A 13,746-nucleotide genomic window follows, 5' to 3' on the forward strand; every position below is an offset into this window, starting at 1 on the left:
TAAATAACAATACGTAGGCTTGTTCTTTATCGTGAGTTTAATAAGAGTTTGATTGATGTAAAAAGCGTGACGTGGGGATAAACATGCTGGCACAGTGTATCTGTGTGCTGTGTCGAGGAGACGACGACACAACAGTGCTGGGCCAGAATGCAGCAGCAGCAACCCGTGTGCGACTCGCAGCCACCATAGAAGAAGAACGTCCTCCGCGCCCCAAACCGCTTCTTCTCATCTTCCAGCCGGCACACTCACTCGCCTACACCATGGCCGAGGGAGGCGGACCCGACTCGGGCGGCTCGGCGGACTCCGACCTGGAGGTGCCAGCCGCATCCACAGAGAACCAAAAACAGACTATCGGTTCGCTGCTGAAGACCACCCTGAGGAAGGGCGACGAATGGTGAGAAAAACACAGGGGATCGACTCGAGGCGCTTCTGATGAGCTAGCGCGAGCTTGCCAATGCTAGCTATTAGCTAAGCTCCAAACCGGAAATGCTAACATGCTACATTACGGAAGCTAACACATCTCTGTTGGTACGCTTATAAAAAATAAAAAATGCGAGTTTTGTCAGTCTTCATATTAGACGTTTAATCTCTTCCGCTGCAAGGTAGCCTATTGGTAATTTATCTCATTGTTACCCCCCGTTAAGCAATTAACACTGGACACCTAATAGCTTTTGTCAGCAAATATCTCAGCAGCACGATGGCTGAGTATCTATTTCAAATGTTACTATTTGCATTCAACTCGTTTTGTCGTCGGCTGATGCGGTGGATCACTGGCTGTTAGTACGGGCCCTGTTTTCCGGATTGTGGGTTCAACCACCACTCTGTTGCCTGGTTAGCCGTGAAGACCTAGAACCGTGTTAGCTAGATAGGACGATCCAGCATTGTCATGTCGTGTTGTCATGTGTACTAGTAGTGGCACAAGGTACAGTACTGTACAGTACTTAGCAAACGCTCTGGTATAGTTCAGACTGCCCCGCCCTAGAATGATGTCCTATTCAAGAATTCTAGTCTAATCAGTTATTGGATGTGTCATTTTATTTTATGTAAACTGAGTCAGTTGCTTATAAGATAACTCATGCGGTTGTTTATGAACTAGTTCAGGCTTTGTTTATAGAGATGCATTAATACCGCATTATTTTAGAGTAAGAGTACAACTTATATTTGTACTCTCCGATACAGAGCACTGATTGTTGATAAAATAAAAAGTCTTGCAACTGTGATTAAAATGTGTTTTATTTTAAACAAATATTTTTCAAAAACCTAGAGAACAAGCTTTTCTTAAACATAGTAAGTTTCATTCAAATATAACACTACTAGTAGCAAGTAGAGGTGTAACTTTTAACGGCGATATCACAATCTATCTACATAGACCATGATACTTTTGCGCCACTGAGCCAATAGAAACACATGACAAGGCCAAGCCTGACAATTGCTGTTATGTACTAAAACGCAATATAGTTTTTTTCCCCCTGATATTATGAGCTTTTTTTAAATACCAAATCATGAGTTTTTAAACAGTATTGTGAGCATCTTAAATGTCGCCAACCTCCCCCTAATAGTATAATTATCATATTGTGAGATTCATATCGTGATATCATATTGTGATGTTTGGATATCCTTACAACCCTAGAAGCATCGTGACAAGATTTCCCAAAAATGACAATCTGTCAAAATGCTAAGCTTGTTGGAATAGTCACTCCAACCTGAATACAACGAACAAAGAATTTAGAAAATAGAAATAGCTTTTTTGTGTGTCAGATATGTTTGCCCTTTTTGGGGGATGTATTTATGCTTTGTCACCTGTAGAAAAACTGTTTCAAAATGCCTTCAAATTAGAACAAACAGTGTCATTATTTCTTAACCTATTTCATTGACACTTTCATTTTGTCTGCTACTCAAAAAATGCGTGACTGCTTCTTGAGAATGCAACAAGTTATAAAATAACACTATGACAAGCCAATTGTAGTGATACTTTAATTACATCATCGCTTGGCTCTCTTTACTGGACATGCTGCATGCCCCGCCCACCGCCGCTTTGTGACGGGAGCTCAGATGCACGAAACTCGCTGCTTGCCGGCGTGCAGCCACCACCGTACTCGCTCGAGCACAGTTCATTTTCCATTTTGCAGACCATAATTTGTCGCCATCTAAAAGCGTTATCATCCATGTCCTTAAAGTATCAGTGTTTAGTATCAGAACATTTTTACAAGTACTGTGACTGTACTGATGTAGTTTATCAACACCGATGCTCGTATCAATATCAGTGCACCTCTCGGGCTTTGTGATACTCTTGTCATATAAAAGTGGACGTGAGAGATGTTGTATATGTTCTCCACATTAATTCTACATTCAGTTCCTGTGCTGCTTTTGATCTTTCCATATGAATTCCCACAAGCAAGCTTCTTAAGTAAAGCAGATTGAGGATGGGGAAGCGCTTCAGTGATTCAGTGAGAGCTGTAGATATCTGTATATGTCAAGGCACATCCCAGTTGCATAATATTCAAGCCGTATACAGTATTTCCTCATCTCTCACCCCTTTGAGTCCTTGCTTTACATCCAAAATTAGATATGTGCAAGCATGTCTTTGATACCACAGTTTTTTTCCCCACAGGTATCTAGTGGACAGCCGCTGGTTCAAACAGTGGAGGAAATATGTGGGCTTCGACAATTGGGACATGTACAACGTTGGAGAGCGTAGCCTCTATCCAGGACCTATCGATAACTCGGGCCTGTTTTCAGGTAAAATTGACATTTGGTCACAGCCTCTTATAGCCCACTAGAACAGTTTTTAGAAAGGGTTTTCAGTATTGCTTCATCATTTTTGTCATTTTCTCCTCCTAAAGACCAGGACAAACAGGTCCTGAAAGACAACCTTATAGATGAGCTGGACTATGTCCTTGTGCCCACTGAGGCGTGGAATAAGCTTGTCAGCTGGTACAGCTGCCTGGGTGTCCAAAGGCCCATTGTCAGGAAGGTATTTTTACTTTTGTTATCAGTTTGACTATGTGTTCATATTTCGGTTATTACTTTCGCTTTCACTTAACTGAAGTTTCTCTTATTATTCAGCACAAGTATTGTCTATATTTCCCTCCCAGGTTGTTGAACATGGAATGTTTGTCAAACACTGCAAGGTGGAGGTCTACTTCCTGGAGCTGAACCTGTGTGAGAATGATAACATGGATATTGTGGTCACACGTCACTTCAGTAAAGCTGACACTATTGGTGAGAGACTTCCCCAGAGGCTTCGGTTAACCATTAGGAATGAGGTGTAGATGGCCACCTTTTCACCAAATGCAGTCTATTTATTTATTTAAATACAGATACCATAGAGAAAGAGATGAGGACACTGTTCAATATTCCACGGGAAAAGGAAACAAGGCTCTGGAACAAATATATGAGCAACACCTATGAGCAACTGAACAAGCCTGACAGCACTGTACAGGACGCTGGGCTCTTCCAGGGCCAGGTAATTTAAACACTTTTAATTCAGTTTAGCTGTTTTCTATACACTCTTCAGTGGTGCTTTGACTTACGAGTTTAATTCTTTCTGTGACCACGCCTCTCTCCAACTCCAACACTCTTCTCGTAAATCGTCTTTCTCCTCTGAAATGAATGGAAATTCTATTAGTCAGTTCCAGCCCCATAAAAAAAAAAAACACCAACAAAAAGTTGTGAATTTTTTTTTAGGAACAAAAATAGCACTCTACAGTATTGTACTTTTTACAATTTTCTCCATCATGATTTGATGCTTCCGTGTGCATCGACATTGTGTTCCTTCTGGTGTGGACGCCTACAACGTCAATTCAGTAAGCTGCAGTAAAAATAGCTGTTTTTCATAGATTCAAGAATACATCCCTGTGAGTATTGGTATATTCTGTCTACAAGTGCGTAATTGTGTTTGTTTTATATTTCAACTTCAAGTGGGAGTGGCAATAAACATCTTGAAGTTTCTGCCACCATTTAGCACTTGTAACACACATTTTTGCTCCAAGACAAAAAATAAATAAATAAATCAGCAGATCATACCTTCTATATTAAAACAAACAAACAAAAAAAAACATTTGACTTGTAAGAGTCGTGTGGGAGCCAGTTGGACATATCCAATCCAAACTGTTGGGGGATGGAGACGGATGTGAAACGACTGAGTCTCCATTAAACGGACCAATACACTTGTTCAAGCACAATGACTGATGCACAACACAAAAGTCGCTACTCATCACAACAGCTCTATTGTTAAATGCCTTCTGGATGAAAGTCATAAATACCAACTTCATATGGTTACATTGTATTGATTTTTTTTAAAAAAAGGTTTGAAAAGTAGTACGAGGGCCACTGAATAGAAAAAAGTGGAAAATTCTGAAGGATTGGATGAGGTGCTTTTAAAGCGTTACAAATGACAGATTAAATGCAAGACAGACAGAGTCAGTGAAAACTTCATGAAAAATATGTATGCCTAAATGTATTTGCATAAATGTCATTCATTAATGCACTAAGGTGCCGGACAATCTTGAGAACTGCTTGAAAATCTGACCTGCAGGCACATGTGTAGGAACTCAAAAATTGTTTTATACAAGTGCATATTTTATCCCAAGTACAACGTTGTTGCGGCATAAAAGTGTAACCATATATGTCAAGGATGCTACAGTATGTGCCAAGATGAAACAAGGTGTAAAAATAAGTGAAAGGATGGCTCATAACACAACACATCACTGGAGTATTTCGTTTCACAGCAAGCACCCGGTATAAAGTATGAGGTGGGGACCACTTTAGAGGAATAGATGGGTTTGCATTTTGCACGGTCTTGGTTTTAATACAGCTTCTTTGGCCCCTAAGGTGCTTGTGATTGAGCGCAGGAATGAAGATGGAACGTGGCCAAGACAAGCCTCTCATCCCAAGTAAATAGTACTTATATATGTGTGTGTATTTATAAATCTGTATTTTCTTTGTTCCTTAAATGCATTTTCTGATTCTTGTTCAACAGGTCCAGTACAACGCCTTCTAGGACTTTTACCACCTCCCCAAAACTCTCCTCTAGCTCGTCAGCCAGTATCTCGCCCACCGTCATCAATGGAAACAGCAGCTGCGGGGCTGGTTACACGCTCAACAACAGCGCCACGACTGGCAGCAGGCAAGAGTCTGTGTCTGACGTAACACTCATTCACCCAGAGTTTCATTTATGGAATTCATTGTGTAGCGTAGTGGTGGCAACATGGTGGGTTAGCTATTAGTCAGCCTCACAGTAGCCTGACAGTTAAATCAACAGCAGTGTGAATTGTTTGTCCTGCTTATAGAAGAAAAATGTATGCAAAAAAAAAAGTGTGTCAGCAATGAAAACAGATCTGATATTTCAATGTTTTGTTTTTTTACATTTACCCGGAAGTGTTGTTGACAGTATTCACATATGCTCTTCCAACAGCCTGGGGGGTTATAATTCCTACAGCTCCTCTTACAACTATAGAGAGTCCCAGTCCCAGCCTGGTTTATGTGGTCTCAGTAATCTAGGCAACACGTGCTTCATGAACTCTGCTCTCCAGGTAAAACTTGACTGAAATTTGTCAGTGTACTTCTTGTACACATAATCCACCCTTGTATTTATTTTTGTTTTTGTTGTTTTGTTCCCACAGTGCCTGAGCAACGCGTCACCGCTCACCGAATATTTCCTCAACGACCAGTACGAGGCCGAGATTAACCGAGGCAATCCGCTGGGAATGCGGGGCGAGATTGCAGAGGCCTACGCTGATCTAGTGAAGCAAATGTGGCTCAGCCGGAGCAGCTCTGTGGCCCCACGTACCTTCAAAGTACGTCCTTGAAGACAACCTTTATATCTTCAGACAAAGGATCTAACGTCAGCGTTTTTATTTCCAGACCCAGGTGGGGCGCTTTGCTCCCCAGTTTTCAGGCTATCAGCAGCAGGATTCCCAAGAGCTCTTGGCCTTCTTGCTTGACGGACTCCACGAAGATCTGAACCGTGTAAAGAAGAAGCCTTATCTGGCCCAAAGGGATGCTGAGGGCCGTCCTGATGAGGTACAAAAATGAAGCCATGCAGTGTGTTATGCGAATAAAATAAAAAATGATGCTGTTCATGAGTGTAGTTTGAAAAGTGAACATGTATGAAAAATGTACTTTTTTAATTGCTAGTATACAAAATAGTTTGGTGCTCCAATAATGCCGCAAAAACTCACTAGATTTGTTTCTTTTTTTGAGTAGTAGTTGCCAAAGGGGTCAGAAATGTTGCTAAGTTGGCAACACTGAGTAGCCCACGTGAGTCAGTGTCACAATGGCTTTTCTCCACCCATGCTAGGGGTGGTAACAAATGCCATACTATGCATTTGACAGAACCGCCTCCCAAAACTGGGCAATTTCTATCAGCGAGTGAAGAGTCTATGTTAACTGTGTTTCTAGACAGCAGACATCTGAAAACTATTTTGCATAGTATTTCTTCAACTTGTTTCTTGACTTGACTGCCGGTGTAAAATTATACTTTTTTTCCCCTCTCTTTTCATTCTAGATAGTCGCAACGGAAGCCTGGAAAAACCATCGCTTACGCAACGACTCGGTCATCGTCGACATCTTTCACGGCCTTTTTAAATCCACTCTGGTGTGTCCGGAGTGCTCCAAGGTATCTGTGACCTTCGACCCCTTCTGCTACCTCACTCTGCCTCTGCCCATGAAGATCGACCGAACCATGGAGGTCGTCCTTGTGCAATCAGACCCGCAGTCGAGACCCACACAGGCGAGTTACCTTACAGAATTTACAGGGCTCTCACATGTGAAATTTGGAAAAAATGAAAATTAATAGATTGTATTTTGGGGAATTTCTTAATTTTTGGACAAACTAATACATACTACTTGCTTAACTGAATATAATATTTATATTATCCAGCTATTATTTATCTATCCATTTTCTATAGTTATTGTCCTTATTAGGGTTGTGGCTGAGCTGTATCTTAACCCAGCTCACTTTGGGAAAAGGCAGCCAGCCAATTGCAAGGCACATATATATAAATTCTGTCTCGCATTCATTTGAGTCTTCAGTGAACCTAACATGTGGAAGAAGTCGGCATACTCTGAGAAAACCCACACAAGTGTGGGGAAAATGTGAAAAATCAACACAGAAAGGCAAGAGCAGATATTTGAATACCGAACCTCCGAACTGTTAGGCAGACGCGCTAACCACAAGATTACTGTGCTGCCCACATATGAACATAAGCGCAGTTCTTGTTTATAAAATAAAACTATAGTATGTTAGTGATGTTAGTGTAATAAAGTATTTAAAAATGCTTCTATTTGACTCTGGAGAATGTATACACATTTTGTATTAAGAATGTGTAGTTTGGTGTTTAATGTTGCATTTCAATTTCTTTTCTTGTCACAGTTTCGAGTTGTGGTTCCCAAACTGGGCACGGTGACGGATTTGTGCAGCGCCTTGTCCAGACTCTGTGGAATTCCTCCAGAAAATGTTAGATGTTACACTTTACTCTGAAAATCAAGTGGGCTCGACACTATCAGATTCATTCTTTTATTTTCAAGATTAAACGGAAGCGCTGTCTGTTAACGGGACGTGTGTCTTTCTTGTAGATGGTGGTGGCCGATGTTTACAATCATAGATTCCATAAAATGTACAGAAGGGACGATGGCCTCAATCAAATTATGGATAAAGATGACATCTTCGTGTAAGATTTCTTTCGTGATCAAACAATTATTTTGTGTGTACTCTCCGCTTGACAGCATGTGTGTGACGCAGGTATGAGGTGCAGGAGGAGGACAGCGAAACGATGAACCTACCAGTCTATTTCAGGGAGCGACATTCGAAACACGCCGGATCCAGCACCATGCTCTTTGGCCAGCCTTTAGTCATCACTGTGCCTCGGCAAAACCTCATAGCAGACGTTCTTTATGAGAAGATCCTTCATAGGATTGGGTGAGAAGCCACCGACAACAAGAAAAGGACGACCTGGGCATGTCCGTTACTCAACTGATCTGTTCCATCTCCTTTTGCAGGCGCTATGTAAAGAACCCACTAAGCGCGGGGATTGAAAGCAGGGCCTCGGCTTCAGCCACATTTGCCAGCTGCAGTCAAGTTCCTGAATGTTCCACATCATCCAGTGGCAATGCCAGCCTGGGTGGCTGCGGCAGTCCACTGTCGGATGGGGCCACCTGCAGTGCCAGCTCCAGTAACGGCAGCAACCACTCGGGGGCTTGCACTGAAACCAACGGCGTATATGATGGTCAGTGGCTAACTTGACTCCTGTCCCTCTATGGCTATCATCAGTGTTGTAAATGGGAATAGGCGGTTCACTATTTCCTTGATTGACCTTTAAATGGCAAAAAGTACTTAGAAATGTGTGTTGTCAACACAAATATATATTTATTGCTGAAATATTCCTTTTCACAGTTGTTTAACACTTAAATGCTTTGTAGTGAAAGGAAAGGGAGGCTCTCGGCCTGTTCTTTTTTTTTAATTTTTTTTTTTTTATAAAATGGTTTGTAGTGAAAGGAAAGGGAGGCTCTCGGCCTGTTGTTCCGTTTTTTTTTAATCTGTTTTCCATCATTGTAGATTCTCAGTCATCCAGGTAAGGGTCGTCAGCAAAGGTTGAATTGAGGGAACTGGACTCGCTTATTTGTTTCAACTAACAATTCAGAATTCAGATTCATACAACTTTATGATCGTGGTTTGGGTAGGTAATTTGCTGCTTTCCGGTCCATCCTCAACAAACAATTAAGACATTGTCATAAAATACGTGGTACATAGGTAAAGGGATTGCAATAAATAAACAAATCGTCCCCAGGGGGCACAGCCGGCCGGAAGGCAGCAGGACAAAATCTGTATCAAGACCAAGCTCTTTTTGGCTGATCATTTTTGTGGCTTTTTCAGCAGCTGTTTCTTTCAAATGCAGTATTTTCTCTGTGATTATCATTTTTTTTGTTTGGTCTTTTATTGACAACCCGCAAGGGAGCCCAGTTGTCTTGATTCAGCCTTTGCGGCTCTATCAAAGCATTGAAGTGTTAAACCAATTTTTAAAGATTCTTCCAGCAATAAATATAGGATTATATAGTGGTGCTTGAGACCACTATAATAAACCTCTACACATCAAGCGTAGATAACGCATCTTAATGGTTCTTGTTGAAAAATGTGAGCTTGTCAACATGAACACGGTCATAAATGACATTTTAGTTTAGTCCATCAGTGCATAGGGTTCCAATCAAGTGATGGGAGAGTCTCCCTTTAAATGTATGTAAAAAATAAACTCAGATTAATGCTGCCAGAAGTAGTTTTGTCATCGTGAAGGATTGGTGTGCATGTACTGTATGCATAGATTGAGTTGTACTTCTTAATCAGGTGACAAAGTAGTAGCAGTGCACTTCAATTTGCCTCAGTTAAAGACACAATCAGCAATCTGTTCCACTCAGTTTTCAGTGGTCATGATTGATTGACCAATTTGGTTACTATGCCATCATTAATTGTATTGTTTTTTTGTTGTTGTTTTTTTATAAATATTCTTAGGGGAAGAAGAGGCCATGGACCACCAGGTGAGTCCTGAGCCACAGAACGGCCAATCCGAGGAGGAGGAAGAGGAGACGTCCGATTTGGAAAACGGGACAAAAGAGGACAAAGCCAAGACGGGCTCCCTACCGGCCAAGCTCTTCACCTTTAGCGTTGTCAACTCTTACGGAACAGCCAACATCAGCCCTTTGCCTTGTGACGGAAACGTCCTCAAACTTAATCGTCAGTTTGTTTTATAATTGCGCTCCTGCTTTTTGTCTATTTAAATAGCTTGATCTAATGTGACCGTATCCATGCAGCACATTCCACCGTGGCTATCGACTGGGACCCTGACTCCAGGAAGATGTGTTATGATGAACAGGAAGCAGAGGTGAGTGTTTTTGTGTATTGCATTTATTTTGGTGTGTTTTACTTTTGTGTCAACGCATTTTGTTCTTCAGGCGTATGAGAAGCATGATAGCATGCTCCAGCCCCAGAAAAAGAAAGCCACCGTGGCTCTGAGAGAATGCATCGAGCTGTTCACAACCATGGAGACACTTGGAGCTCATGATCCATGGTAATGTTCCACTGTAAATTAGTGTTATTTTTTAAAATTGCTTTCATAGCTCCCTCACGCTAATATTGTACATTTCTACGCATTTTGTTTCCCAGGTATTGTCCCACATGCAAGAAACACCAGCGGGCCACGAAAAAGTTCGACCTGTGGTCATTGCCTCGTATCTTGGTCGTTCACCTGAAGCGCTTCTCGTACAACAGATGCTGGAGGGACAAACTGGACACAGTGGTGGATTTTCCCATCAGGTATGCAGGCGGACTGTGTCAATGTGGATGTCATTTGTGAGAAAGGGGGGGGGGAATCCCTAAAGTTATTAATTTATTTGTCGTGCCACTAGATGGCTCTGAAAACAAACTGACATTACGATCTGAATGAGGAAGTAAGTTGTTGCTCTTTTCAGAAATGACCCTGACCCCACCTAAAAAAAAACGTCACTCTTGTGTTTCTATTGTTGGCACTGTGTGTCCAACTTTGAGCTGATGCAATCTTTAAAGTGTGGTTGCGTCACAATGGTTAACGTTTAAAAAAGAGAAGTTGGATCAACAATTGTGGTGCAGCCTATTTCCTCTTGTGACCTCGAAGAGGAAGAACGGCATACAGAAAACATTGCCGTTCCCTTTTGAAAATCTGACTCATGCTTGCCACAGTTGGATTTAGTGTCGGTTTGTTTCAGTGTCACTCTGAGTAACAATATGTTCTCATGTCATGTTTTGTTGTTGTTTTTTAACCAGAGATCTGAACATGTCAGAGTTTTTATGTGACCCCAAGGCTGGGCCTCACACATATGACCTTGTCGCTGTGTCCAACCATTACGGAGGAATGGGAGGAGGCCACTGTAAGTTGTTATTCCTCAACCAGTTTTCTACAGCAGAGTGGTGTCAGCAGCGGTTTTGACTGCTGCTTGCTCATTGGTCGGGCAGATTTGTCTTTGTTCTAAATCAAAACACGCCAACATTAGCTCTGCAGCATTATACGCCACTGTCTCCACTTTGTTGATCTGTTTTCTTGCTGTGTCCAGTCCCCTCTTGAATAAAACAACCATTGTTCTCATTCAGACTACAGTGACATTAAAGACCTAGTCAAGTGACTTCACAGATTTCATTATGAATACATTATACGTAATTGCTGAAAATGTACAAGGACAAAACTATGAGTGCTGAATTGTGGAGTAATGGTGTTAAAATATTTCTCAACATTGCAGTGGTCCTGATTTTTTTTTTTCTTTTCTTTTGGTGGGGCTAAATGGAGCCCAGTGATGTTTTTGAAGTTAAAAAAAGATTTACGGTAATCCGTGGTTATCCAGCTCAATCGCAATGTACAGTTAGCAAGCTATGCTTACACTCGGATAATACTGCTCCACTTCGGCTAGTCTGCTAGCGTGGCCGCTTTAGAGCGCCTCGTTGTCAACAGCGAGTGTGTGCACGTCATGGAGCGAAAGGCAGAAGAGCGAGGGGGCTGAAAAATCAATTCAGACATGATGGCCGTCGTGTGGACTGGAGCTATGCCGTGTGGCCGATTTATAGCGCCTCATTGTTGGCCGTGAGTGCTACACATCACGGAAAAGCGAGGCGAATGAGTGAGGGTGGTTGTACAAGGTGTGGCTCCTTTAGAGCACCTCATTGTCACGGTGTGAAAATATATTCCAGCCACCAAAGGCTGTTAACTGCTATATTTTTGCGTCTCAAATATTCATGCATTTAGTGTGCAGGCCCGCGGCATTTGAGAGCGGAGACATTGGAGTGATTTTTCTTTTCATGATTTTGAAGCCTCATTTTATATGCTAGGCGATATTTCGACTAATTCCTGTGCCAAGCTATCATGTGTCTCCTGCAGTTTGTTCCTCTTGGTGTTGTTTGCAAGTGAAACGAGCGCTCCGTTACCATCAGATAACACTTGCCTCTGTCTGACAGACACGGCGTACGGCAAGAATAAAGTGGACGGAAAGTGGTATTACTTTGACGACAGCAGTGTGTCGTCCTCCTCGGAGGACCAGATTGTGGTGAGTTTGAATGCCTCCATGTTCGTCATTTGCATTTTGAATAGCTTCCGCTTCCATCTGATGCTCTCCAGCCTCGGTGTCAAGTGTCCCCGTTTTTGTAACACTATCCTTGCCGTCCCCTCGCAGACTAAAGCGGCCTACGTGCTGTTTTATCAGCGCAGGGAAGAGGAAGGTCAACCCGCCGACTTGCTGGGAGGAGCCCCCGACGCTGCCGACGACCACATGGACTTGAATTGAACACATGACGGCAAACAGACACTGCTTTAGTGACAAAGACTATCAATGTTATCCCCACCCAAACAAATATCCTCTTTGATTTACGGCTACTATGTTGTCAGCTGACCCGAGAGTGTAGTAATAAGTTAAGCTAATTAGTTACGAGGAGAAACACGGTCACTCTGAATGACCAAAAAGCTTGATGCCCTCCCACAAAGCAGTACGAATATCTTCTAAAAGCCAAATGCGAAGCTCGTCTCAACCAAAGTGTTCCGAGGTGCGTGTGAAAAGTCAGTTTCGATGAGCCTGCTATGAGATACCAACTTCGCTTTTTCTGGACATGACTTAGGCTCTGACAACTCTGAGCCCTTAACAAGCAGCTTATCCCCCCTACACACACAACTTCAGTTGTGATAAACTGCAAAAAGCGGCCTTGAGTTTGCTGCTACCTGACTGATAAGGAAGCACTTTGACTTCTTGGTGAATACAACATCTACCTGCTTCTGATGTACAGCCTGGGCATTGAGGGTTGTGATCTGTCATACATTTCCAGACCTTTTTTTTTTTTTTTTTTTTTTTGCAAGCTGCTTGTGATAAATCATGTACATGAATGCACTGCTGCATTGAAATGACTACATTGTTTGATATCTTACAAGCACATCCAGTTAGGAGACATAAATTAGAGCTTCATTCAAGAAATGGATCCACCTGGTCAGTCTGCGTATTATCAGAGGGCGGCAGGGCCAGCAACATCCTGTCAATGATCTTACTCCACTGTCCTAGATGGAATAGATTCCCTTTATATCCTACTAGTCTATAATAAACAATCCCATTAAGCACAGTTAGTGGATGTTGGAATGTGCTGCTGATTATAAGGCACTTAAAAGTTTTAGTAGTGGCGATCATGTAGAGGTCTTATACCGGGCAAACACCACTGATTTCCAGATGCCGCCGAAATGTCATATATGTAATCGTAATTCAGCAGCTAAAACCCAGTCAGTGATTTTGGTCTTGGGTCACTAAATCCAAAAGAATCTAAACTAACTGAAGAGATGTAAATAATGACACTATTTTAAATAGGTGTAAACATTATTGTCCTCATATTTATCATGCTGATATCTACAGGATTTGTTTTTAAATGGAAAATATTTGAAATCAAACTACAATAAAGACTGGATGCCTCAACAGTGACGTGCTTTGTTTGGAATCAATGTGCTCACCAAAAAGTGACCTGCCAAGTGAGCATATGAAGGAATAAATCTTGGTGTTTTGCATTTTCTTTGGCATTTATGTCCTGCCACCACACTGAGGAAACGTGAGAATAGAACCGCAAAGGCTGAGTAATATGAGCAATACAAGACCAAGCAGATGCTAACTCAAATGGCATGGCTCTGAAAGCAACTTTGTTTTCCTTCATAATGTTTGTCAAATGAAGAGTTGTATCACTTTAATTTGGTTACGCAATGAGTA

General features: G+C 41.9%; 1 protein-coding gene across 2 annotated transcripts; it reads left to right on the forward strand.

Annotated features, from left to right (window-relative positions):
• Window positions 1–83: 83 nt before the first annotated feature.
• usp4 (ubiquitin specific peptidase 4) lies at window positions 84–13,461 on the forward strand. Of its 2 annotated transcripts, none has more exons than XM_086039693.1 (22): window positions 84–394; window positions 2,612–2,739; window positions 2,844–2,974; window positions 3,096–3,222; window positions 3,321–3,466; window positions 4,834–4,895; window positions 4,982–5,134; window positions 5,417–5,534; window positions 5,625–5,798; window positions 5,866–6,024; window positions 6,509–6,733; window positions 7,376–7,459; window positions 7,579–7,673; window positions 7,745–7,921; window positions 8,002–8,228; window positions 9,506–9,727; window positions 9,805–9,875; window positions 9,946–10,061; window positions 10,157–10,306; window positions 10,793–10,896; window positions 11,972–12,060; window positions 12,187–13,461. In XM_086039693.1, the coding sequence occupies exons 1-22, from the start codon at window positions 84–86 to the stop codon at window positions 12,295–12,297; spliced, it is 3,180 nt and encodes a 1,059-aa protein (XP_085895819.1). In that variant the 3' UTR covers window positions 12,298–13,461. The 2 variants fall into 2 exon arrangements, with proteins under 2 accessions (XP_085895819.1, XP_085895820.1); XM_086039694.1 differs by having other exon boundaries at window positions 93–394; window positions 4,982–5,128.
• Window positions 13,462–13,746: the final 285 nt, after the last annotated feature.

The sequence above is a fragment of the Filicampus tigris genome, chromosome 9 (assembly GCF_054856515.1).
Source record: "Filicampus tigris isolate MCC_2025a chromosome 9, RoL_Ftig_1.0, whole genome shotgun sequence".
NCBI lineage: Eukaryota > Metazoa > Chordata > Actinopteri > Syngnathiformes > Syngnathidae > Filicampus > Filicampus tigris.